This window comes from Nyctereutes procyonoides, unplaced genomic scaffold, assembly GCF_905146905.1.
Source record: "Nyctereutes procyonoides isolate TBG_1078 unplaced genomic scaffold, NYPRO_anot_genome, whole genome shotgun sequence".
Taxonomy (NCBI): Eukaryota; Metazoa; Chordata; class Mammalia; order Carnivora; family Canidae; genus Nyctereutes; species Nyctereutes procyonoides.
Window position 1 is genome coordinate 49,893,986 of NW_026575052.1, and position 27,801 is coordinate 49,921,786.

The 27,801-nt window shown below is 34.7% G+C and overlaps 1 protein-coding gene and 1 non-coding gene across 4 annotated transcripts in view; one reads left to right on the plus strand and one right to left on the minus strand.

Moving 5' to 3' along the window:
- Positions 1-27,801, minus strand: part of ANKHD1 (ankyrin repeat and KH domain containing 1) — a 121,561-nt gene that overhangs the window by 9,331 nt on the left and 84,429 nt on the right. For all 3 annotated transcript variants that reach the window (XM_055331304.1, XM_055331305.1, XM_055331303.1), the window contains 14 exons: positions 24,551-25,309; positions 18,701-18,846; positions 18,027-18,138; positions 17,432-17,577; positions 16,798-16,940; positions 16,096-16,309; positions 13,720-13,895; positions 13,320-13,482; positions 11,563-11,658; positions 10,751-10,867; positions 5,458-5,632; positions 3,867-4,323; positions 3,253-3,399; positions 52-201 (listed from right to left, as the gene is read on the minus strand). In XM_055331304.1, coding sequence (XP_055187279.1) covers positions 52-201; positions 3,253-3,399; positions 3,867-4,323; positions 5,458-5,632; positions 10,751-10,867; positions 11,563-11,658; positions 13,320-13,482; positions 13,720-13,895; positions 16,096-16,309; positions 16,798-16,940; positions 17,432-17,577; positions 18,027-18,138; positions 18,701-18,846; positions 24,551-25,309 — 3,001 coding nt within the window. The remainder of the gene's footprint in view (positions 1-51; positions 202-3,252; positions 3,400-3,866; positions 4,324-5,457; positions 5,633-10,750; positions 10,868-11,562; positions 11,659-13,319; positions 13,483-13,719; positions 13,896-16,095; positions 16,310-16,797; positions 16,941-17,431; positions 17,578-18,026; positions 18,139-18,700; positions 18,847-24,550; positions 25,310-27,801) is intronic.
- On the plus strand, positions 6,691-6,798 carry LOC129514297 (U6 spliceosomal RNA). Its single transcript, XR_008665374.1, has one exon. It is a non-coding gene; the product is annotated as a U6 spliceosomal RNA (small nuclear RNA).

The window sequence follows — 27,801 nt, forward strand, 5'->3', positions numbered from 1 at the left end:
AATATATTTAATTTCCATACAGAACAAGTAATATACATTTTTCACAATTACCTTATTGTGATCATTCTTTCACCATTCTTATCTTTTTGTTTATCCACATCAATATGGGCGCCTGTAACATCTTGTATTGCAGTGATGTTGCAGCCTCCTCTTCCCATTATCCTGGAAACTACAGAAGCTGGAACAGACAATTTCTTTGACCTAGAAATTGAATACTACACATGAGCTCATAAAAGCAAATTGTCTTTATTTAAAAAGATGTCTCAGTGACTATGTTCATGGACACCTGTAGAATAGTATTTCTCAAACATTAAAGGGGAAAGTCTTACAATTGACCTCTTATATTGAATTTAATTTAGTGAAAGTAAAAATTACTTGTCATTTAAAACAAAATTTTTTTTTTAAATTTATTTATTTATGATATTCACAGAGAGAGAGAGATAGAGAGAGAGAGAGAGGCAGAGACACAGGCAGAGGGAGAAGCAGGCTCCATGCACCGGGAGCCCGATATGGGATTCGATCCCGGGTCTCCAGGATCGCGCCCTGAGCCAAAGGCAGGCGCCAAACCGCTGTGCCACCCAGGGATCCCACAAAAATGTTTTTTAAAAAAGATTTTATTTATTTGATACACACACACAGAACACAAGCAGGGGGAGCAGCAGAGGGAGAGGGAGAAACAGGCTCTCTGCTGAGCAGGAAACCTGATGTGGGGCTTGATCTCAGGACCTCAGGACCATGACCTGAGCTGAAGGCAGATGCTTAACTGACTGAGCCACCCAGGCACCCCATAACAAAATCGTATGTTATATATTTTAATTAATTTATTTTTAAAGATTTTATCTATTTATTCATGAGAGACACAGAGAGAGGCACAGACATAGGCAGAGGGAGAAGCAAGCTCCCTGTGGGGAGCCTGATGTGGGACTCAATCCTAGGACCCTGGGATCATGACCTGAACCAAAGGCAGATGCTCAACCAATGAGCCACCCAGATGCCCCACAAAACTGTATTTTAAATAACTTGTGATCTAAGCATTTAAATCTGCTCCAAACATCACATGTCAACTAAGCTGCAACAACCATATGGACACACTCTTCCGAAGTTTAAATGATGTATAACATACTGTTAAACTTCATGCCAAATACTAGAGGCTAGCTTATCAATGTCAATAATTTATACTTAGCAATAATAATAAAAAAAAAAGCCTCAGATTTGAACTATATAAAAAGCAAGTCACAGGTGGAATGCGAGACTTCCACTCATATGTGAGCTGAGCAGAGGTGGAGAGAAGACCAGAGGCTGAACTTGGGATCTGATAAGATGGCCTCCTGCCCCCAAGGACTATCAACGAAACCCAATGTTTGCTGGTAGAAGCAGTTTTTTTTTAATTTTTTATTTATTTATGATAGTCACAGAGAGAGAGAGAGAGAGAGAGAGAGAGAGAGAGAGAGAGAGGCAGAGACACAGGCAGAGGGAGAAGCAGGCTCCATGCACCGGGAGCCCGATGTGGGATTCGATCCCGGGTCTCCAGGATCGCGCCCTGGGCCAAAGGCAGGCGCCAAACCGCTGTGCCACCCAGGGATCCCTGGTAGAAGCAGTTCTTAAGCATTAAAGCAGAACCAGATGAGAGTTATTTTCCCATTATTTTCAAGTCCTCAGTGCTGGGCCCCAGGATTTCCCTTTGCAAGGAGGGAACAGCAAAAACCTGAATTATTCCATCCAAAAGAATAACAATCGCAGCCCTTGAGGTACTTTTCATGATTAAAATTTACCACACCTAAATGCTGGGAAGGATATATTCAGATACTTTGAAAAGTAGAGCATGGACTAGGCTATATGCCATGAGTAATACTTAAATCAATCTGGAAATGTCTGTAAATATATTTTCTTATTGTAAAGCCAACATTTGTTGTGTCATATAAAATATGTATACAAAATTTACATATGGCTTCTCATTTTACTTTAGCCAACTAACCACATTCAAATTATTAAGTAATTGGGTAACTACTTCTCAAGGGTGCATCTCTTCTATTCTGTCAAGATTTCTTTTTGTTTGCATTTAATGGACACAATCTTTAGGAACAGTACAGAATAAAAACCTAGACATCTCAGTCCTTTGGTTATTTATTTCTTTATTTTTAAAAAAGATTATTTATTTATTTATTCATGAGAGATACAGGGAGAGAGAAAAAGAGAGCGAGAGAGAGGGAGACAGAGAGAGAGAGAGAGAGAGAGAGAGAGAGAGAGAGAGAGAGAGAGGCAGAGACACAGGCAGAGGGAGAAGCAGGCTCCATACAGGGAACCTGATGTGGGACTCAATCCCACCAGGACTCCAGGATCACAACCTGGGCTGAAGGCAGGCGCTAAACTGCTGAGCCACCCAGGCATCCCTCCTTTGGTGATTTAATGCCATTAGCAAATCTTCCTTGTTGTAAAGTGTGAACAGAGGCTAAAATTATCATCTGGACTGTACAAAACATTTTAAAGCAGTGGCCTGTCTGTTTTTATTCATCTCCTTCCTCATGGTTTAAGTATAAAGCATTGTAATTCTTTTTTGAGGGTGAAGATAGTTTTAATATTATTGGCTCCTTTCCCCTTGTTATGGTGAATAGCAACTCTATTGGTTAATAGTGGCTAACCAGTTCTTTAGAACACACTCTCCAGCAAAGTCTAACTTTACTTAGGGGCCCCTGGGTGGCTCAGTCAGTTTAATATCTGCCTTCAGCTCAGGTCATGGTCCCAGGATCCCAGGGTCCTGGGATTGAGCCCTGTGTCAGGCTCCCTGCTCAGTGAGGAGTCTACTTCTCTCTCTCCCTCCCTCTGCCATCCTCCTGCTTGTACTCTCTCTCTCAAATAAATAAAAATCTTTAAAAAAACTAGTCTAACTTTATTTAAACAATGTATATGGACAAACTTGACTGTTTTTATTAAACATACATCATAGTCCTCACAAATAACATTGTGACTTTGCTGTCAAGTATAGAATCTTTACAAGAAGCTTCTGAGCATTTTGTATGGTTTGTCTGGAAATGTCTAGAAACATCTGGAAATGTCTATAAATACATTTTGTTATTGTAAAGCCAACATTTGTTGTGTCATATAAAATATGTACACAAAATTTACATATGGCTTCTCACTTTACTTTAGCCAATTAAACACATTCAAATTATTAAGTAATTGGGTAACTACCTCTTTAAAAAAAACCTATGCATGGTCTCTGCCAGTTAAAAAGATAAGACTAATTCTACTTACCTTCTTACAACTTCTTTCCATCCTTCTTCTCTTTTCTGTCCCCTTTTGGGGCTAGTCAGATTCAGCTTTATGTTTGGAGAACTTAATGGCAATGGCACTGACTTACAGCTTGTTGATAAGGAATTAGTACTTGTTTCACCTTCAAGTCTGAGAAGAAAGAATTATCAAGTCCAGTAAAACAAATTTTAAGACTGAAACTCAAGAGACCACTTAAAGACAAAGTTATGCTGAAATATTTGAATTAAAATTTGGCACATTAGTTCAGAAAAGCAGAAAAAACAGAGCAAAGAGTTGATCATCTACTTCAGTATTAAAGCAGACTCAGAAGCCAGAAGTTGCACTACAATCAGTAAAAATGACATAGTGAAAATAAAATCAATATATGCTAGTATTTTCAACTTTAAAACTGAATCATAAAAATCTCTAATAATCTCACTTCATAAGTTGCATGTGATTAGGACAGTAGTGAATTTCAGTTTTGATTACTGAAGACAGATAATGTGGTAGATCTAAATTGTTTAATACGACTTGTGCTAAAAAATGTACTTCAGATTCTTGAGTGGGTCATGAAAAAGGAAAGGTGGATGTAGAGTTAACAAATCAGAAAAATTTACCGTGTCTGAGTTTTGGAAGTGGCAGTACTTGTCTTCTCTTCTTGGGAATGGAGTAGCAGTGAGGTGTATCTCCTATCACTAGAGGAATTCACATCCATAGTGAAATTTAACTCTTGGCTTTTACCACCACTGCTACTCTCACTGTTGCAGTCTGTGTTGTCCAAGTTATCAGAGTCACTATTTCCACCTGTACCACCACCTCTGGGTTCTCCATTTATTTTATTTTTATCAGCTTTTTGCTGTGCTAAGGATATATGTTGTTCTGGTAATATTAAATGAGCAGTGGGAGGGGTCTCCTTTGTTTTGTTCTTCTTATTTTTCCGATTGGTGCTGGGGGTTGTCACCACGTTGGCCCTTTTTTTCCCAAACACGTTTGTGAATGTTGCAGATGTTGCAGAGATTCCAATTGTGGTCGTGGTCGTTGCACTAGGAGGTTCTATGGGAACTTCTTGCTCCACTGAAATTATCAAAAGGATAAAAATCACACTCATAGCCACAGATCTCAAAACAAACTGTGACAAGATATACATAATAATTCACAATAATTCAGTCCCTTAAGTCATCTTTTCCTTTCACCAGTATTCATTAGTAAATAAAGAAATCTTCATTGTTAGAACACAGGTACTATATACTATTTTAATGTCTAACTTAATATGAAACATTCATACCATAACATTCTTAAAATCTGAGATGCTAGTCGCATGAACTAACCAAAAATCACAATACAGCTTAAATTCAGGAAAATTTTCATAGTTGGGTTATTGTCAATAATGCTGATATAAACTTTGGGGTTGCATGTACCCCTTTGAATTGGTAGGTGGGGAGTATTATGCTACGCAAAATAAGTCTGTCAGAGAAATACAAATACTATATGATTTCATTCATATGTGGAATTTAGGAAACAAAACAAAGGAGCAATGGGGAATAAAAAGGGGAGAGACCAACTAAGAAACACTCTTAACTGTAGAGAACAAAACTGATGGTTACCAGAGGGGAGGTGGGTGGAGGGTGAAACAGGTGATGGGGATTATGGAGTACACTCGTGATGAGCACCAGGTGTTGCACAGAAGTAATGAGTCACCTAAATTGTACATTTGAAACTAATATTACACTATGTTCATGAACTTGAATTTTAATAAAAACTTAGAACAATTACTTGTCTACTACGAGCACTGCTAAAATGCACAAAACAACTCTGAGAATAATGAACTCTAGCCCTGTATAGCTTTGAGCCCAAACCTTAGCTCAAAATTTATTGAGGAACTGGACCTCTCCCTAGATTCCAAATGAAGGAGGAAAGGGTAGGGTAGAACCTGAAGAGAAGCTGGCAAATCTCTTTACTGTCTCACATTCAAGACATACATGACGTTTGACAGAACTTACAACTGAACTTCAAATTACATGCTTGCCTTCCCCCTTTTTGTTTCTCTGTATAACTTCACAATGTAAAATATTCAGAAATATTAACTATAAAAGTCAACTATCAATTTCAGATTAAAGTACTGGATATCTAACTAGAATTAGAATAAAAAGTACTCAAAATGAAGTTGATAAACAGAATTTTATCCTAATTTGGAAGGGTCATTCTTACCATCTTCATCATTCTCTTCTTCATCTTCATCCTCTGGTAGTTCTGAATTCTCTTTAGGTTTGTTTTCCTCATCTTCTTCCTGCTTCCTTTTCTGTTCCTCTTTTTTCTTTTTTCTCTTTTCTTTCCTTTTTTCTCTTTTAGCTGCAAGAGCCTGTTTTCTGCTCTCCTCTCTTGACTGCAAATTAAGTAGGTATAACATTTTACCAATAATGCAATCATTTAAAATAATGAATATTTTTGTTACGATAGATGGGGATTCCCATGGATATCAGTCTCAAAACATACTTAAAAAGCACACACACATAAAAGATAAACTGGACATCATCAAAATTAAATTTTTGTACTTCAATGGAACCATCAACAAAGTAAAAAGAATGCATGAAATGGGAAAAATTTTTTGCAAATCATACATCTGGTAAGGGATTTGTATCAAGAATCTATAAAGAAGTCTCATGACTCAATAATGAAAAGACAAGTAACTCAAAAAATATACAAAGCACCTGAACAGGCATTTTTTTCAAAGACTATATATATATCTATGAAAAACTATATATATAATAGATATATATCTATGAAAAGCTATGTATTATATATTAAAAATTATATAGAGATATATCTATGAAAATTATGTATTATATATACATATATGTATTATATATACACATATATATATGAATAGTCAAAACATATGAAGACATATGCTCAATAACTACTAGACATCAAAGAAAAGCAAATCAAAATCATAAGATAATCACATGATATCCACTAGATGGATAAAATAAAATAGATAATAGGGCAACCCGGGTGGCTCAACGGTTTAGTGCCAGCTTCAGTCCAGGGCCTGATCCTGGAGACCCTGCATGGAGCCTGCTTCTCCCTCTTGCCTGTGTCTCTGCCTCTGTCTCTCTCTCTCTCTCTCATGAATAAATAAATAAAACCAAAAAAAAAAAAAAAAAAAAAAAAAGACAGATAATAGCAAATATTGGTGAGGATGTGGAAAAATTAAAACCTACAAACCCTGCTGGTAGGAACAAAAAATAATGCAGCTGCTTTGGAAAATAATCTGGCAGTTAGTTCCTCAACTGGTTAAACATAGAATTACCATGTGATCTAGCAATTCCCTTCATATATATATCTATATATGATAGAAAAGTGAAATGAAAATATGTTCATACAAAAAAACTTGTATACTGTGATCACTTTGTATACATAGCAAACTTGTATACAAAATTTGTATACTGTGCTTGCTTTTATATACTAAAAACCTCCAACAATACACAGAAGATTAGCATGGCCCCTGAACAAGGATAACATGCAAATTCATATTTAAAAAAATTCATTCCGGGCAGCCCCGGTGGCACAGCGGTTTAGCGCCACCTGCAACCCAGGGCGTGATCCTGGAGACCCTGGATCGAGTCCCACGTCAGGCTCTCTGCATGGAGCCTGCTTCTCCCTCTGCCTGTGTCTCTGCCTCTCTCTCTCTTTCTCTGCCTCTATGAATAAATAAATAAAATCTTTAAAAGAAAAAGAATTCATTCCATATTAAAAAAAAAAAGAAAAACTTGTATACCTATTGTATACCTATAAGGAGGAAACAACCTGAATGTCCATCAACTAATGAATGGACAAATAAATATGTGTGTGGGATGGGATATTATTTAGCAATAAAAAAGAAATTAAGTATTGATACATGTGACAATATGGTTGAACCTTGAAGACATGAAATAAAAGAAGCCAGTCACAGAGGAACAAACATTGTATGATTCCATTTATATGAAATGTCCAGAATAAGCAAATCCATAAAGACAAAGAAGAGTTTAATGGTTAACCAAGCATACAGGGATTGAAGGGGGTGATACTTAAAGGGTGTAGGGTTTCTTTTTAGGAATGTGAAAATATTCTAAAATTGACTGTGGTGATGAATGCACAATTCTGAATATACTAAAAGCCACTGGATTGTTTGTGTGTTTGAAAAAATATATATTTTTAAGATTGAATTTATTTGAGAAAAAGGAGAATACGAGCAGGGGGAGAGGCAGAAGGAGAGAGACAAACAGAAACCCTGGTGAGCGGGGAGCCCCTCTTGGGACCAGGATCCCAAGATCACGACCTCAACTGAAGTCCAATGCTTAACTATGCCACCCAGGTACTCTGAAAATTCATATAAATAAATAAATAAATAAATAAATAAATAAATAAATAAATAAATAAATTTTTTTTAACTAATCTCTACACCCAACAACATGGGGCTTGAACTCATGACCCTCAGATCAAGAGTTACATGCTCTACCCACTGAGCCAGCCAATCACCCCCGAAATGTAGACTTTAAGTCTGTGAACTGTGTGTGTGAATTAAACCTTAGTAATGCTGTTAAAAAATACATTTATGTAGTATCTGTTTATTTGACTAAAATGCAGCTATCATGATCTTTATAAACTACTAAAAAATCTCACTGTAAAAATATTGACCAGAGACTATTATAAAAATTATTTTCCTACTTTATAAAATTTTTAAAGCCACATATATAATTGTGATCACTTTTAGATTTTGCTATGGTTAGTACTAGGAAATGTTATTTATTTTTCCCCAAAAAGGGAACATAGTAATAAGATGCTAGCTTCATGATGAAAGTTTGAAACACGTAGGAAACATATTAAATTATGCATTCTTCTTTGGTAATTAAGTAAAACATTTTCCTCAAAATTATAATTTACCATTTTGAGGCATAAACTGATTATTCTTTGAAATGTTTTTAATCCAAATCAGAGGTTGGCAAACTATGGCCTGAATGCCAAATCCAGTCTACTGCCTGTGTTTGTATGGCCTGAAAGCCAAGACAGACTCTGACATTTTAAATGATTGAAAAAAATTAAATGAGTATTTCATGACACTTAAAAATTACACAGAATTCAAATTCCAGTGTTCATAAATAAAGTTCTATTGGAACACAACCATGCTCATTCATTTAGCTGTTGCCTATGGCTGCTTTTGTGCTACAGCAACAGAGCTGAGGGCTTATGACAGACATCAAATGGCCCGCAAAGCCTAAAATATTTACTATTTGGCATTTTATAGAAAAAGTTTGCAATTCCCTCTGTAAATGAGAAAGGATTGAGAGAAGAGATTGCATATTCAGCTAAAAACTGAATTTCCTCACTCTGAACAAACTGGTTAGCTGCTCAAGGGAATTGCTGACCATATGCCTAGGTAGCTACACAAAAATCAAAATTATAGACATGAAAGGTACCTTAATAGTCATCTAACTATGAATTTTGCTTTATTTTAAAATGAATATAACTTTTTCCCCTTCTGATTTTACCTATAATCCTAAGGTTTCTACTTTTCCCCTTATTATCAGCAATGAATGCCCTTATATATTCACATCTTTTGAACATTTGTCTAATTATTTACCTTAGGCTAAATTTTTATAAGTGGAATGGTGGGAGTATGGATATCTACCCTTTAAATTTATTTGTGAAAGTACTTCTATTAATAGTTATAGTAATTTATACCATATATCAAAAACCATTCGCTAGAGTGATAACCTTTCCCCATCCTTGCCATCAGTAGCTATTATCAAATCTTTACATTTTAAGTTTTGCCAATCTGGTAAAAATTGACATCTTTCTTTCTTTCTTTTTTAAAGATTTTATTTATTTATTTATTTATTTATTTATTTATTTATTTATTTATTTATTTATTTATTCATGAGGCACAGAGAGAGAGGCAGAGACATAGGCAGAGAGAGAAGCAGGCTCCATCCAGTAGCCCGATGAGGGACTCGATCCTGGACCCCTGGATTACACCCTGAGTTGAAGGCAGACGCTCAACCACTGAGCCACCCAGGTGTCCCTTTATTTCTTTTTCTGTGAATTGCCCATTCATCTGATCAGTTTTTATTCTGGGCAAGTTATAGTTTTTTCAATGATTTGTAAGAGACCTTTCCTTCTGTTCTTAGCTCATACATTTTTTTGGGGGGGTTGTTTGTTTGTTTGGGGGAGGTGGGGAAGGGCAGAGGGAGAAGGAGAAAGAGAATCTTAAGTAGGCTCCACGCCCAGCATGGAGCCAAATGCAGGGCTTGATCTCATAACCCTGAGATCATGACCTGAGCCAAAGTGAGAGTTGGACACTTAAATGAGTGAGCTATCCAAGCAGCCTGTATTTTTTTTTTTTTGTAAACTAAGAATTGGTTTCAAGGTTTTAGTATCTCTCATGTATTTTTTCTTCCTTTAATCACCAACAAAATATCTTCATTTTTAAAAAATATTTTATTTATTTATTCATGAGAGAGAGAGAGAGGCAGAGAGGCAGAGGGAGAAGCAGGCTCCATGCAGAGAGCCCGACGTGGGACTCGATCCCAGGTCTCCAGGATCACACCCTGGGCTGAAGGCGGCACTAAACCACTGAACCACCCAGGCTGCCCAAAATATCTTCATGTTAAGCTACCTCTTGCATTCTTAAGATAACTCTTACTTGATCATAGTGTTTGTTCTTTTAATACAACTTCTGGATTGAACAGCAACACCCTCATTTTCCAGGTAAGCAGAATGACCCCCAGAAAAGCAATCTTGTTTTTTTATCCTTTTCCATTATACCACACATCTTAGGATATTAGACACTAACTCTATAAGGGAGGATCTAATAAACTACTAATAGCACACATTTTATAGTTAGCAAAAGATTTTCAATGTTTTACTAAATTTTCTCTCAAACTAATGTTAAAACCACTTAGGTAATAATGTCATTTGGCAAACTGCAACCTGCTTGAAAACTAGTCTTTCACTTATATGGTTAAAAATATTTTTTGAGGGAGACTGGGTGGCTCAGTTGGTTAAGTATCTGCCTTTCGCTTGTGTCATGGTTCTAGAGCCCTGGGATCAAGCTCACTATAGGGCTCCCTGCTCAGCGGGGAACCTGCCTCTCCTTCTGCCACTCCCCTTGCTTGTGCTTGCTCGCTCACTCTCTCTATGTCAAATGGATGAATAAAATCTTCTAAAAAAAGAATACGTATTTTTTAAGGATAAGAGGTCACAATCAAAAAGTTGTAGTGACTAGATAATCATTTCCTTTGAAAGAGATTTTGGTTCATAAGGATGGTAAATTTATTTCAGCAAATTTTCAACAATTCTTTTAAAAAATTTGGTTATTTATAAGTAAGTAATCTCTACTACAACCAAAGTGAGGCTCAAACTCATGACCTGAGATCAAGAGTCACATGGTTTTCCAGTTGAGTCAGCCGGCTGCCCCAATTTTCAACAATTTCTAAAAAGAAAAATTATTTTTCTTACTCACCTTTTCCAGATCAAGTTCCTTCAAAAGAATACTTGCATTCTTATTTGCTTCTGCAGCCTGCTGGTCTTTAGCCTTCACAATTGTCTCAACACATTGGTGACATTTTTTCAAGAGTTCCTAGAGTAGAAAATGGAATTATATAAATATAGGAACACATAACATCAACAGGCCAAATAAATTGATGAACTGATGAACACAGTGAAGTCCAGGACTTAAAGCCCAAACAAATGAAAACTCACTAAGTCAAATATAAGCTATCCTTTGAGTCTAGTTATACATTATTCTTTCTTTTTTTTTAAAGTATACATTAATCTTTCATCAAAAAAAAGGCACTATTGGGGCACCTGGGTAGCTTAGTCGGTTAAATGTCTGCCTTCAGCTCAGGTCATGATCCCAGGGTTCAAGTCCCATGTTGGGTTCCCTGCTCAGTGGGAGTCTGCTTCTTCTGCCCGCCCCCCCCAGCGCCACTTGTGCTCGTGCCCTCTCTCTCTCTCTCTCTAATAAATAAAAAATCTTTAAAAAAGGGTGGGGCACTATTTCCTAAAAAGTCTGTGTTCTTAGAAAACCTTCTATTCAGGCCAATAGTCTAGCAATAACCCTTAGTTGCACTCACTGTGATGATAGTCCATAACAGGAAGGAAGTCTCAAAATAATTTATCAAAATTATTATATCCATTCTCCATGGAGAAACTAAAGCATAGATAGATTAGGTATCCGTCTCACATAAGACAAAAGGAAGGTTGCTAATCACACACTTCGACATACAATTCTATAAAGAACAAAAATGTACGACAACAGTGTATTAAACCTACCTTATCTGTAATTGTTGCTATGTATCTCATGCATTCTATATCAGAAGGGAACTGATTCACTTCCTTCACCAAATATTGAACAACTTTTACATGACCCTGTAAGAAGTACAACAAAAAATGCACAAAAGAACTCCTTAAAAATTTACCCATGTGTTTAACAATTTAAGAGTAAAAGGTGTGGTAATACTTCTGGATAGTTTACTAAACTGAAAATTGAAATTATGAAAACAAAAACATGCTCACACATTTCTCCTAAATTTAATCTAGTATTTCCCACTGAAAACAGAAAAACTTTTATAGAAAACAAATGTTTCCTAGAATAAATCCATTAATAAAAATTAGTGGTGTGAAAGGAACCTTTCTATAAAAGGGAAACTGGTCCTAAAAGAGAGATGTTCTAGATTTCAAAGCATTATTTTGGGTTCATCTTACTAAACAAGGGAGATGCTCACATTTATATGAGTCTCATGCCTTGAATCTAGGTAAAATGGTTTCTAAATGCTACAATCAGAGGTGAATGATCTTAATTTATTCTAAGTACCATCTATTTTAACACAACCAAACTTGCAGTTTTCCCCCAACCAAGTTCTAAGACATCTTCAAGAATTAGGCTGATGGTGACAAAAATCAGGAAAGTTGTTGCCTCCGGGGCAGGGAATTGAGAATGGACATGATGGAACTTCCCAGGATTATAAAAGCATTTTTTAATGTATTTATGGGATGTGGGTTACACAGGTATATGCATTTATCAAAACTCATTAAACTATGCATCTTAGGTTTATATATTTCACTATATGTAAAGAACACCTCAATTAAAAAGAAAGGAAAAATTAAAATAAAAAAGAATCAAATCTAAAATATATTTTAAGTTCTTTTTGTAAGATACAAAACTTACACTGTTCTCATTCAATAACTATTTAGTGACTACCTAGTACGTGTCAGGCACCAAGCTAAACAAAGATAGTCATGAAGCCTGGTCTTCCTGGATCTTCCAGTCCAGGAAGATAGGCATTAAAAAAATAAATACATGTTTGAATGTATAATTACAAATTGGAGTAAGAAAAATAATATGGTACTATAAAAAAGAACAAGAGGACCTTGTTTAGATGCGTATTAAGGGAAGGATTCTCTAAGAAATGACATTTAAACTGGGAGCTAAAGGATGAACAGAAGTGAACAAGCAAAGAGCAAGGGAAAGAAAACCAGTGAACAAACTCCCTCTGGCAGATACAGATTTAGTGCGTTCTAGACCAGCAGCTGAAGTATAGTGAACAAAGGGGAAGGATAGCATAAACGACTGTTTGAGGACACAGGCATGAGCCATATCATGCAGGGCTTTGTACAGCCATATTAAGTAGTTTATAGTTTATCATAACTGTAATGGAAAGGCTTTTAAAAATATAGCAGACAAGCAAGCCTTAATACACATATAGGAGATTTAGTAAGTTTTTATGAAAGAGTCCCTTCCTTTTTTGTTCTTTCTTAGATAAGACATCATCTGCATACTTAAATCTCATGTTTTATGTATAACATAATAAAACTAGTCAAGACACCAAGTGATTTAACAACGATGTTGATTAAAGTGAACTACCATATAGCTCTTAGATTTGGCCACAAAAAGAGTGGAAAGAAAGCAATGATTTATGTATGGAAATTCAGGCTGTTTTCCAAGAGTAATTCATTTTTCTCACATGGTTTCAACTTAGAATCAGTTTAAAATGATTACATTTTACCTTTTTCTCTCCACATCAAATTACCTTGCGAAATGCTGACATAAGAGGTGTGATTTTCCTGTTATCTGCTGCATCTACATCAGCACCTGCTTGCACTAGCAATTGCACCACATCAAAATGACCACCGTTGGATGCCAACCAAAGTGGTGTGTTTCCCTTCTTGTTTCGAACATCAATATGGGCTCCCCTATAAAATAAAAAATTGTTAATATAGTTTGTTACCTACAAGAAGGTGTTGGCTTTCTATTTCCTCTATCTGTCTTTTATCTTCTATAAGATAGCATGCAAATAATACATTCTTTATTTTTTTTAATAATCTGTTCTTTAAAATATCAATAAAGTAAAACCATCTGATTAACTGTAAAGGTGCTCAAAAGTGAAAAGGATCCAATAACTTCTATATATAAATATAAAATTTACCTACCTATTAATCAGGAGCTCACAAAACTTGTAGTGACCTTTGTCAGCTGCTATTGTTAAAGCAGTATCTCTTGAGGAAGGCACAGGGGGAGCATTGACATCTGCTCCTTTATCAAGGAGAACTCTTCCAACCTCTGCATATCCTCCAGAAGCAGCTTCCATCAAAGGAGTAAGGCCAGTCTGTTTAAACCAAAAGTTTATGCAAGTAAATTAATATAATTTTTTTAACAGATGAAAACAATTGACTTTATTCATTCATTCGAGACACATAGAGAGGCAGAGACACAGGCAGAGGGAGAAGCAGGCTCCATGCAGGGAGACCGATGTGGGACTCCATCCTGAGACCCCAGGATCACACCCTGATCTGAAAGCAGACGCTCAACCACTGAGCCACCTAGGAGTCCTGTGTTAGATTGAATTAGATAAGCTACAATGAATTCATTTATTGTAACACATCACCTCATATGAAAAAACAATTTCATAATTTTTTAAAAAGATTTTTATTTATTCATTCATGAGAGACAGAGAGAGAGGCAGAGACACAGGCAGAGGGAGAAGCAGGCTCCATGCAGGGAGCCCAACGTGGGACTCGATCCTGGGACCCCAGGATCAAACCCTGGGCTGAAGGCACTAAACCGCTGACCCACCCAGGGATCCCCAACTTTATAATTTGTAAACTGTTATAAATTTACACACCAGACAATAACTTCTCTGCACAATGAATACAGATACGAAAAATGAATAAAAAGAAAATTAAGTAAAGCACATTGTTCAATGGGAAAATTTTGTTTAAAATATTTACCTGAGAATGTAGTTTGCTAAATAACTCAGGATAAACTCTTTTAATCCTGTTCAAACTTGGGAATAATAGATTAAAATATCACTTCATAAATTTTATTCATTTGTGTCCTTTGCTCTTTGGTCCCCAAAACTTTAGCCAAGAGACATTTCCTACTGGTATCACTTCCAAAGTAACACGGATTTCTATAGGACTCCTAACAGATAAGTGGGCCACACTGAATACATGAAATATGAAAAAAATAAACTGGATAGCAGGAAAGTTTCATTTTTCTTTGTGCTATGAAAAATTTGAGGAAAATTATACTTCCTAATTTTGTAGATTACAAAAAAAAATGTAAAGGTTGCATTAAATTTGAAGAAATATAACTAATGCAATGCAGGGTGAAAATATGAAAATTTCATTCAAATCTTTAAAATTTGAAATGACTACCAGATTGACTATTGTATGACTATAAAGAATTCTACATAAGGTACGTTTTTCTAGGGTTGTAAGTTCCTAGTAGTTCTAAGCACAGAAATTCAAAACACTGATATACTAACTCCTTTCTAAATGCCAAATAGTCATGAATTTGTCAGAATCTGTTATGATCAAATTAGATTTTAGCTGCCTTAATTTTATGATCTAATCAGCAATTTTCTGATCAGGTTTTTAAAAAATATTTTATTTATTTGAAAGAGAGAGCGCACAAGCAGGGAGAGGGGCAGAGGCAGAGGGAGAAGCAGGCTCCCTGCTGAGCAGAGAGCCAAATGTGGGGCTCAATCCCACGATCCTGGGATCATGACCTGAGCTGAAGGCAGGCCCTTAACTGACTGAGCCACCCAGGTGCCCCTCTCTGATTAGATTTTTTATCAATGCTAACCACATGCTTCATTGAGAGAGTTCTTTAAAAATCTACATTAAAGGACTCTATAGGACACCTGGCTTAGTCAGTAGAACATGTGACTCTTGATCTCAGAGTTGTGAGCTCAAGTCCCAAGTCAGGCACAGAGCTTACTTTAAAAAAATAAAAAAAAGGACTCTACAAAATAATCTTATTATAAAAATATCTTATTATATATTCAAAGATTGCAAACTGGAGGATTAACAGAGAGCTAATCAAGTCTGAGGCTGGAAAATCTATGGATTCTACTTTCTTCATTGTCCTTAATAAGTCATGAATGATGATAGTGTGTCATTGGCCACTGAACATCACAATTTCCTGATCTTGCCTTGGGATGTCAGTTTTAACCTACAACAATTTAAAATAGCACACTCAATTTGAGTTGAAATGCCATGCTATTTTTTTTTTTAAGATTTTATTTTTAAGTAATCTCTACAACCAACATGGGGCTCACACTCATAGCTCTGATATCAAGAGACACATGCTCTACTGATTGAGCCAGCCAGGTGCCCTTTTATAAATATATGTTTTTAAGTAAATTCTACCCCTGATGTGGGGTTTGAACTCATGACCCCAAGATTAAGAGCTGGATGCTTCACCAACTGAGCCAGCAAGGTATCCCGCAACACCATAGAAATACATAGAAATACATACATAGAAATACAGTCTAAGAAGTTGAAAAGTTACAAAATGCTTACCTTTGCTCTATGTTCAACATTGGCTTTTCGGTCCAGAAGCAAACTCACAACTTCTGCTCGGCCTTGGAAACAGGCCAAGGTGAGAGCTGTGTTCCGATTGGTCTCTATTTGGGCATTAATGTCTGAACCCATATCAAGCAGCAGTTTCACTGCAGGAACGTGTCCATTCATGGCAGCCAACATCAGGGGAGAAATACCTAGTTTACTCCCAGTCCTAAGGGGAGAAATGTGCTTAGAAAATTAAGATAATATGTTGCTAACTGTTTTTTAAAAAGCAAAGAATATAAAAGATGAAAATGATTTAGTTTAAAAAGAAAGGGTTCTAACACCAATGAATGTATTTTATTTGTGTAGACTACTAACTAGGAATGGGAAAATTTCACAATTTAAAACATAATCCCAATTTAGAAGTTATAAATTTCCAGCTATATATAATGAAGTACCTTCTGAAATTAGACCTCTTTAAAAATAGCTATGTTAGCTAAAATAAGGTGTGATTACTTTTAAGTACATTATAGGAATAATTGGTGGTCTTGTAACTTTAGCAGTAACTTTAATTTTTTTAAAATTTTAGTTAAAAGTAAAGTTGATTTTAGTACTATCTTAATTAAAAATGGTACCTGTACAAATATTTAGGGGAAGACACTTAATCCCAAGGTAGTAATTTATACTAATCATGAGTAATATAATGAAGATAGATACCTTGAATTAATCTCTGCACCAGCATTAAGCAGAATCTTAATGATGTTAACATATCCTCCAGATGCAGCTAGACTCAATGGTGTATAATCAGACACATTCCTATGTTCTTTATTTGCACCTCGAGCCAGCAGCAAGTCTACTACCTACAAAGTAAAATAAAAACAGAAGGATTCAACTTCTAATGAAGGAAGCACAAAGAAATGGAATCTATAATTTCATTGACTAAGTATCTGACATTTTAATTATGCCCTAAATATTCAAATATCAGCACTAGAGAAATGGATTCAATTTCATATCACAGAATTTGGAGCTCTGATTTCCCAATTATATTGAAATAACAAAATGTTACTCATTCTGCTTATCAATGGTTGAGTGGATGAATTTGCAGTTCATATGTGTTAGGATTGTGGCTCATTCAGCCCCAATAAATGTAAGGATAAACAGAATTACTATTATTTTTTGCCTAAAGGGCAAGAAACAGATTCCATAAAAGATGATTCACTACTCCCACTAAATTTAGTATATGGAACATATCAACACATGCAAGTTTTATTTATGTAGCTAAATTATTAAGCATATGCATATTTAAAATACGGGTATAATGTTTACAAAATGAAAATCAACATTAACACACCTCCTGACGTCCACCAGAACATGCTAATGAAAGTGGAGTATCCTTAGTGCGTTCAGATTGTGCTTCTATATCTCCACCTTTATCCAAAAGGATTTCAACAACTCCAACATGCCCGGCTGTTGCTGCCAGGATCAGTGGTGTGAAACCTAAAACAGAAAATAAAAGTCTCAAATTTTTTAAATTATTGAGCTATTGTTTTATTTTATTTTATTTTTTTGAGCTATTGTTTTAAATTCTCTACTATTTCAATAGGAAATCTTTAGGGCAGATACTTAAAACCATTTAACATAAAACTGCTCTAGTCCCTAATTTGTTAGTGACAAAAACCCCAAAACCCCCGATAAAAAGGAAATGCTAAGTCAAACAAAACTACTAAAGTTTATACTCATAATGAGCCTTTATACCTCTGTGTGTTCTACTTTTGGATTAAGGAGAAAAGCAACCATAACTTGTTGTACTCCAGTAGATATTCCTAATTGAAATATGCTTATCCATCTATTTATTGATAATCAAAAATATAATTGTTTTCTAAAAAAAATTTTAAAAAACTTATTTTCTGATGTAACTACTCTCGAGCTTTACTTCTGAGATTTACCTTTTTTATCTCTGTGCTCAATTTTAGCATCTCGTGCAATGAGTACAGACACAAGTTCTTCATGACCACCTGCACAAGCTAATGTTAATGCTGTGTCGTGATTGCTCTCAGTCTAGAGATGAAAAAAAAGTTAGTTTTTGTTTACAACATGGTTATCAATTTAAGAGCAAATAATAATTATTTCTGCAATGAACATACAATGATAATTTTCTTTTTTATTTATTTATTTATTTATGATAGTCACAGAGAGAGAGAGAGAGAGGCAGAGACACAGGCAGAGGGAGAAGCAGGCTCCATGCACCGGGAGCCCGATGTGGGATTCGATCCCGGGTCTCCAGGATGGCGCCCTGGGCCAAAGGCAGGCGCCAAACCGCTGCGCCACCCAGGGATCCCCGATAATTTTCTTTTCCAAACAAAGAAAATCAGAATTTACAAAATAAGTTTAAATAAAGCAGTCTAGGGGCCCCTGGGTGGCTCAGTCAGTTAAGTGTCTGGTGATTTCTGATCAGGTCATGATCTCAGGGTTGTGAAGTTAAGCCCTGTGTCTGGCTCCATGCTAAGCGTGGAGTCAGCTTGAGATTCTCTCTCTGCCCCATCCCCTCACTTGTGCACTCTTTCTAAATTAAATAAGTAAAATCTTTTAAATAAATAAATCAAGCAAGCAATTTACTCACATGTGCATCAATGTCAACTGAAGGATAGACCGGGGGCATAGACTGGGAAGCCACATTGCTTGGAGACTGAGAACAGGGTTCAGGTGTAAGACATTCTGTGGTCTGAGAGGAACTGTTTGAACCAGTGGGCACTCTGCTACTCACAGCTGAAAAACAATATTCATATTGCTGAATTCTACTTAAAAGAGTAAAGTCACTTATATACAGAAAAACACAGAAAACAAAATTTTATAGCAAAAATATAACAGTAGTTAAATCACAAGCTTTGGAATCTGACCTATGTTTGAATCCCAATTCCACCACTTTCTGATCTCAGGCAAGTAATTTAACCTCGTAGGGCCTCAATTTTCCTCATATGTAAAATAGGAATGATAATAATAGTACCTGCCTTGAGAGGTTGTTGGAAACACCATTTAAGATAATGCTGCAGGTGAAGTACTTATTAGCATAGTGCCTAATACCCAACAAATAATAGCCCTTTATGTAGTTAATAGGGAAAAATATTTTCCAATAAAAAAGTAAATTTTATACCTTAGTTTATAAAAAGTAATTAGACAAAAATATCCTGAGGACAATGCACAAAAGAGGAGGGGTGGAGAATAAGTTAAAAAAAATTTCTCATATAAACAGCAAAGAGTGTTTTTATAATTCAATAATATTTATTTTGAAAATTTGCTAAAATGAGTCAATCTCTGAAAATAAATCAATTTTTAAAATGAACACTGGAACTTTCATTAGGGTGTTTGAAACTGCTGTCTGAAAACTGAATTAAAAGACATTATATCTTTGTGTCTCTGCGTTTTTCTTATGTTTCATAAGAGACAGAGTTTGCCCCACAGAAGGAGAAACAGGACCTGTCTCAGAGGAATCTTATGAGTTGACTACTAGGTAAGGTATAAAAAGCATTTAAAACACACAGTGTTTGGAACATGTTAAGTGCTCATTAAGCATAATTATCAGATATTTTATAGGATTTTCAGTACTATTACTCACTGTATTGAAAAATACAAACATTACTACTCACTCAAGAAAAAACTCAGAAAAAAAACATAATTATTAATAATATAAAAAAAGACAAAGCTTCAGTGATGACAATAACCTCTCATCTGAACTAAAAGTAAATAAAAAAACACATAGGTCTCAAAGGAAAATGTAAGCATTTCAAATGTTACAGAATGCTTAGTCTCTAGAATTTTTATATGACTGGAACCCAATCAAGGATACTGTTCACAAGTGTAAATGACTAAGTTTAGTATACTACTTCTTTATATAATCTCACAAATTTTAAGATGTTCAGATGTGTTTCTATATGAGCCGCACCCTCCTCGTCCCCACTGATATATATAAAATCATTTTGTCTATATGAATTTCTGTAGCTTCTATCATGGTTACAAATAAGAATTGTTATTTTATATATTTGTTTCACCTATAAGAACCTGCACAAAATGGAAAAAAAGCTTTAAAAATCTTTGTCATTCACTGAATTAAAAGCAGATAGTATTTTGTTATACCTCCTCAAAATAGCTGGTATGTTTGGAAAACAGCTCTAGAAAATGAGATGCTAAAGACCAATATGTAGCTCCTCTGGAATAGTAAGATTTTAACAATGGTCTAGTAATTATTAACAAATACCTTACTAGGAACTACTTTTATCATTATTAATGTTGTTTATCCATGTTATCTTTTTGTTATGAAAAACAGATATTTTAAAAATTTTAAATAGTTGATTAGAGTACTATGCCAGATGTGATACTATAAAAGACTTCTTTACAGACATGGCTTTTAAAAAATACTTCTGTGCATTTAACAGCCCTATGACCAAAAATGTGGTGTTACATCAACTATTGTACATTTTCGTACATTACCCTAGAAACATTTTTCCTCCTCGCAATAATGACAATCAGAAGCATTCCACAAAAGTGACTTTAATAGGATCAAATACATACAAAAATAAAGATAAGACTAGAAAATAGCATGATTTAAAAGATACATGTGGAATAAAGGTTTTATTAATATAAAATTGTACCAACACTATTACATTTTTTTAAAGTCCTAAAACGTTTTCTACCTTTGAATGAAATGTCTCTGAAAATGACAATGACAGATCTCTACCACAAAGGGCCCTATGTAATTCAAATTAAATTTATGCACTATCCTAAAATCGGGTAATAAAAGAATTAAGTGCAATATTCTACTTAATTCTTTATGAAATTTAAGATGGCTTTGTAGGCAATACAAAAGATAATAATAAATCTTATCATATAAAAATCTCAGATACTAGATGTACATAAACTATGCTATGAGATTCTAGTACATTAAATCACCATAATCTGTTTTGTATATAGTAACTTTATTAAATAAATAAAATATTAACATTTATTAGAAAAAATTATTTGAAGATATTTTATTGCAAATTCCCTCAAAAATAAGAGGGTTTCCTATTTACCTTTTTATTGCTAAGCTACTACAGGATTACTTAAAGCAAGATACTTTGGAATTAGAATTTGTTTTAAGAGAACCTATTAAGGTGCCAACAACAGTAAGAATGTGCTAGCTACAAAATTATATTAAACCTTACACATATATCAAATCTTAATATAAAAACAATAAGGGATATTGTTAATATTTTTTAGCAGTCTAATATCTTTAAAATAAATTCAGAACTTAAACATGAATTAGATGCATACATATTACACTATACCTTAGGTTCTTAAACATGGCTGAACTGAAAAACAAAACAAACAAACAAAAAAACAACCCATGGCTGAACCAAGTTTGAGTCTTGACACTTACTAGCAACAATTTGTATAGGCCTCAGTTTTTCAACAGAAAAAGACTGGGAAAGGACCTATTTTATAAGATTATTATAAATAGTCCATGAGATAACATTCATAAAGCATTAAGCACAGAACTTAGTACATGTTAAGTGCTCAATAAATGTGAATAAATTGATACTGAGTTGATTTTTAATCAATCTTTTTATATTAATAATAAAATTTTTTTACTAGAGGTTTCTGGAACTGCTCTTAAAGTCAGAGCTATTTTGTATATTTTTAGATTCCCAACCTTAGTTCTAGACATTTGAACTGAGAACCACTTGTTATTATGATACTTTCTAAAAGTCCAAAACTTACTTTCACTTCACATAAAGGAACTGAAGAACCATGCTCCCAATCAAGAGTTTACATACATTCTGTCTGGGACTATATCAAGTATGACACAAAGCCTATATACTAAAATACTACATAAGCTAATCAAGTCATGACTTTAACAAATAAGCAATAAAAAAAATACTCCTATATTTAAAGAGTGAAATTTATTCTATTATATATGAATATTCTCTAAAGTGAAAGTGTAAGATGTATAGTATTCTCTCCTTTATTAAATATGAAGGATGAGAACTAAATTTGGGTAAAATTAATACATCTTTGGTCTAATCTACAATCATATTGCTATATTAATATATCATGAAATTACAGAATTAGGTATTCACCTAATCCACCCTTGTCTAATTTCTTTCACCTTTGAAAAAGAAAATTAAGAGAAATTTGGTCTTAATAAAATAACTTTTTAACATTAAGTGAGATAGTTAACCATCTTGAGCAAAGAAAATCTAATTATTGCTATGTGTTTTAAAACAGATAACCACAAAAATGGAAATTTTTTATATGAAGATAATTTTTTTAGTTATTGGCTGATTTATAAATTATAGCTTGTTAATAAAGGAATATTGTACAAAAAGATAAGCCAACTACCACTATACATTAATGTCTAATAGAAATTACATTTTCAGGGACGCCTGGGTGGCTCAGCAGTTGAGTGTCTGCCTTTGGCTCAGGGCGTGATCCCAGAGTCCCAGGATCAAGTCCCACATCGGACTCCCTGCGAGGAGCCTGCTTCTCCCTCTGCCTATGTCTCTGCCTCTCATGAATAAATAAATAAAATATCTTTAAAAAAAAAAGAAATTACATTTTCTTAGTTTCACTATATATAATTAAAAGAGGTTTTTAAACAAATTTTTTGAACTTTATAAAAGACCATCTCAATGTAACAAATAGTTCGATGAAATAAATTTTGCCTCCCCTACAAGAACCATCCATAAACACTACCATAAAGTTAACATCTACAAGTTCCTTTTAGAGCGATTTCTGCATTACAAAAAAAAAAAAAAAGACAAGTTCTAAGTTACAACAAAACTAGATTGAAAAGTAATGTGGGTTTCATAACTGCAAACAGTACTCAATTAGGAACATTAAAAAGCTACTTATGAAAAAAAAGCTACTTATGTCATCATAAATCTTAAAAATGTTATTCCTATATTATGTTTCATTATTATTATTCATAATTGTACTGACGCTCATATATCTACTTCTACCCAGATTAGATATTAGAAATATAAATGAGCTCTAAGAGTTCATTCATAATTTATAATAACTCTCAATACCAACAACACAAAGTTAATTTGAGTTAAGCGGCTGTGGGCTCAAGATATAAAAATCCAAATTAAAGAATAAAGAATCTAATTCCTTAAGTATTCCTCCTCCATACAGTGATACTTATTAAAGGAGGCTCATAGGCAGTATCACAATTCTAGAAACATTGCAAGTCATACAAATGCCCAATAAAATTCCTGGTTTAAGTAAGCTTATTCCACATTTTTAAAGATTCAGTAAAGATTAGGAAGGCTAAAAGCTCACAAAAGAAGGAAACTGGGATAGCATAATTGGGATGGGAAGAGGGGAGGAGAATATGACAAGAGGAAACAGACAACAGTAAGGAAAAAAATGTTGCAATCAAGAGACAGAGGACTGGCCTGCCTTTGAATATCACTCCAGCTACATCTTAGTTCTTGGTCTTCATCCACTGTCAACAGCCATTCTGGCTGCATTTCTGAACTGGGCTCTCATGGAGGTGATACATTCACCAGCCATCTTTAGGAAGGTAAATGATTAATTGCACTGTTTTCCCACTGCTGCAAGGACAATGAAAGGGAAAGTAAACTTGTGCACCTCATTTCATATCTAGTTGTTATTTTCCACACAACAATAAAACAGAAACATATACTTCAAGGTTATCAGGCCTTTCTTTTGTTCTTTTCTTGTGTGTATGTCTGTTGTGTCTGTCTGTATGCTTTCACCAAGATAATTAATATAAAAATCCCAATCTCTAAACCATCATCCAGTTGATGATAACTTCAATTTAATTTGAATCTTCTAACCATACATACAAGAACATGGAATGCTTATAGTTTTCCCTGAACATCCCTCTTAATTAGAGATATTTGAATTGATCTAATAAAATCAGAAATAAAGAGAATGTAATTTAGAATTATGATTTCTAGACATGAAAATCACTAGCAGGAAAATTTAATGTATAATCTTATACGAATATCTCTAAAGCCTAAAAAGAAAGTCTACTTTGAGATCTCCTACCTGAAATAGAACACAGGGTGATGTTTTGGTTTTTTCAATTAGGTTTTTAAAATAATCTCCACACCCAATGTGGGGTTCAAACTCATGACCCAGAGAGCAACAATTGTATGCTCTACCAACTGAGCAACCCAGGTACTGCACAGGGTGGTTTTGATACCAAAGTTCTAAAATAAAAGATCACGGCCACTTTATTTTTTGCCTTTGCAAATCACAAAAAAGAAGAGAGGAAAACAAGATTTTGTGTGTTAGTGCTGTCTAGCTTAGTTAAATTCACTTCCAAAATATCTCAAGGAATAGGTAATTTCACAAAGATGTTCTTAAATGGAAAAGTACCACGCTGGTGTTTTTGGAGGGCCGTGTAAAGAAGTTGAGCACACAGATTAAAGAGAAATTATTACAGATATATTTCTTAACCCACCTGCTATCAGGTCATCAAGAGTGTCGGTAAGCGTCTGGGCTGGAGTTGCAACCATAAGTCCGTCTGGTTCTTGAACTAACAGCCCCTGATCATGTCCAGTAATAGCAATCTGAGGCTGTCCTATAATCTGATGATTACCTGATACTTTCTGAAGTTCAAGAGAATTTGTCCCATTAGAACCTAAGTCACTGGAAAAGTTACACTGTGGAGATGATAAAGGCTGGACTGGGACAAAATCAATTTGTTCTGCCGATGGTGGAGACTGCTGCTCATCATCAACATCATTATCTTTAAATAAGATTGTGTCAACCTGAGGTAACTCTGATAAATGATCCTCTGGGAGACTACCATCTCCTTCCCCTTCTGGGAAGACTCCTCTATGAGAGCACTGCTGGTGTAGAGATACTGTGTCTTTCTGACCTTTGGTTTCCAAGTATTCTTTGGTAAATTGCTGCTGTGTTTTCATCTGCAACTGCCTCTCCACTTTCTGTAGTTCTTTCAGTATTTTCTTCTTCTTCTGAACTTGTTCTTCTCTGTTCTTTTTAAGTTCTTCTATCTTATCTTTGTTCAGAGGTTCACCTTGAATTAACTCCAGTGACTTAAGCTGTGCTTTTTCAATAGCACTAATTCTTTGTCCCAGTTCATTCAGCTTGCCTTCAGTCTCCTCTACTATGCACTCCAAAGGCTGGTATGGGTGAAAAGGTGGCAGTACGTCCTGATCTGCTACCTGCAGGGAACTGGACTTCTGCTTGGATGTACCTAAGCACATGAAAAATGTTTGAAAAAGTGCCATGCTAAAAAAAAAAAAAAAAAAAATCAGCTCCCCCTCCCACACACACGGACCTCCCTCCCCAGACCCTTATAACTAATGCTATAAAATGAATGTTCAGAGATTCATACCAGTGGGAGGCAGATTAAAGACTGTACTCATCTATTTCAACACAGCACACACTGGGATGTTGCTGATTAAAAAAATGTGAATTTTTCAATTAAAAATTGAATTTTTAGGATAGGAGGATTTTGGAAACTAAGGTGGGGCAGGGAGAAAGGAAATCAAAGAGGAAAAAGAATCTCAAAATTCTGCTTATTAGATTGGACTTTTAAAGAATATCAAATCTAAAACAGAATTAAAACGTGTTGAGGATGTCATTAGAGATATTCCAATTTTTCCTTACAATATTAACTGTGCAAATAAAGGTTACTACAGGAAACTCTAACTTAAAAATCAACATAGCGAAGAAAAGTATTTTTCAAGCGGCCAAACCTTTGTCTTATTGTATTAAAATACAATGTAAAATCGTTTATTTCCTCTAAAATTTTCCATTAAATAAGTCTTTAACATTTCTTTACCTGAAAACTACATTAAACTTAAATCACAAAGGACAATTATTCTGAGTTTAAATAAAGTCTTCACGTAGAAAAACAATGAGTGTTACTGAGGAGAAAATCACTTCTCATACAGGATTTCTCATATTGTCAGTGTATGTTAAAAATAAAGTAAATGTATGTTATTTTAAGATTCTGGATAGCACTTAAGTTACTCCCCTCATGACAAAATGATTAGCAATATTAACAATCCTAACATCTGGACATAAAATGGAGGAAATATACAAGGCTTACTCTTCCTGTTCAGGAAGAACTGGGGTTATTCAACAATGAAAAGGAACAAACTACTGATAGGTTCTACAGGGTGGATGAAACTTGAAAACATTATGCTAGTCAAAGAAGCCAGACACAAATGATATATATAAAATCTATAGAGACAGAGAGGAAAGTAGTAGTTGCCAAGGGTTATGGTATTGAGAATGAAGACTGATTACAAACTAGCATGAAGAGATCTTTTCAGAGTGATAGAAATGTTTAAAACTAGATGGTGGTGATGGCTACATAAGGCTGTAAAATTTACTAAAACTCACTGCATTGTACACTTAAAATGCAGGAACAGTATGGTATGTAAATTAAACAACAGTAAAGCTACTTTTAAAAAAGATCTGAGTAAAAAAGTTGTTTACTCTTCTGAATTGTAGTCAACATATATGAATAACATAGGTAACATAAGATTTTAAAAAATAGGATCATCCAATGCATTCAACATGATTCTAAAGTCCAAAGGAAAAATGTCATCCTCCATTTGATGTTAAAATACTCTAAATTACAAAAGGGTAATGAAACACTAGAGAAAAACAGAGATTCAATGGGTTCTTTGTTTTTGGTTTTTGCTAGAATAGGAGGTGTCAAAACTGCAGGTACCTCAGGTATCTGCAATATATTAATGAAAAAGTCCAACTGTTTTCCTCCTAGATATTGACTTTAAAAGGGTTAGGATCCCACAGTTCCAAAACTATTGCAATCACTTTAAGAGACTTAATTATTCTTCAAAAGCAAAATGTATTGCTCACATTTAGTTTCATATTTATATCTGAGCAAAGGGACGGATTATTCTTTCAGAACAGAAGCTGTTGTATTTGTGAGATAATTTTTTAAAAGGTTTTATTTTTGTATTTGAGGGAGAGAGAACACTAATGGGGGAGGGTAGAGGGAGGGAGAGGAGCAGACTTCCCAATGAGCAGGGAGCTCAGTGCAGCCTCCATTCTAGGACTCCAGGACATAACCTGAGCTGAAGGCAGAAGCTCAACCAACTGAACCACCCAGGCACCCCTGTGGGATAATTTAATAACTACTTCTATAAGATCTTACAGGAATCCAGGAATCCATGATTTATTTGTTCCAAGTACCTAATAACAATCAACAGGTAAAAAAAGGGAGATCTACTGCCACAAACAGCAGATTAATGTAGATTCTTTTGCTAGTCCAGCAAAGAAATTTTCAATCAATAAATTCAATGACAATTTAGCCTCTACAAAGACTGAATGTTCCTTTAAATGTTCATTGATTTTAATACATGCTAGTATACTTATTATTTAATTTGTATTTAAGATTAAGGAAAACTAGGTAAGAGGTCAATACCAATCTGACTGATAATTATATGACCACCCTGGACTTATCAGATCTAAAATCTTATGAATAGTATGACCCAAAATAAGATTGGAATTTTGAGGGCAGTAACTGATAGGAATAAACCCTATCTTGTTAACAAATAAAATACACTATGCTTAGAGCACAAGATTACTAAAGGTAACTTATTCCACTTAATATAAAGACTTTAAGGCCAGGACATGTGTAGCAGGAAGAACAGGATGGTGAAAATAATGGACAAAAAGAGGTTCTTCCCAAAAGAGCCAATGGGTGAG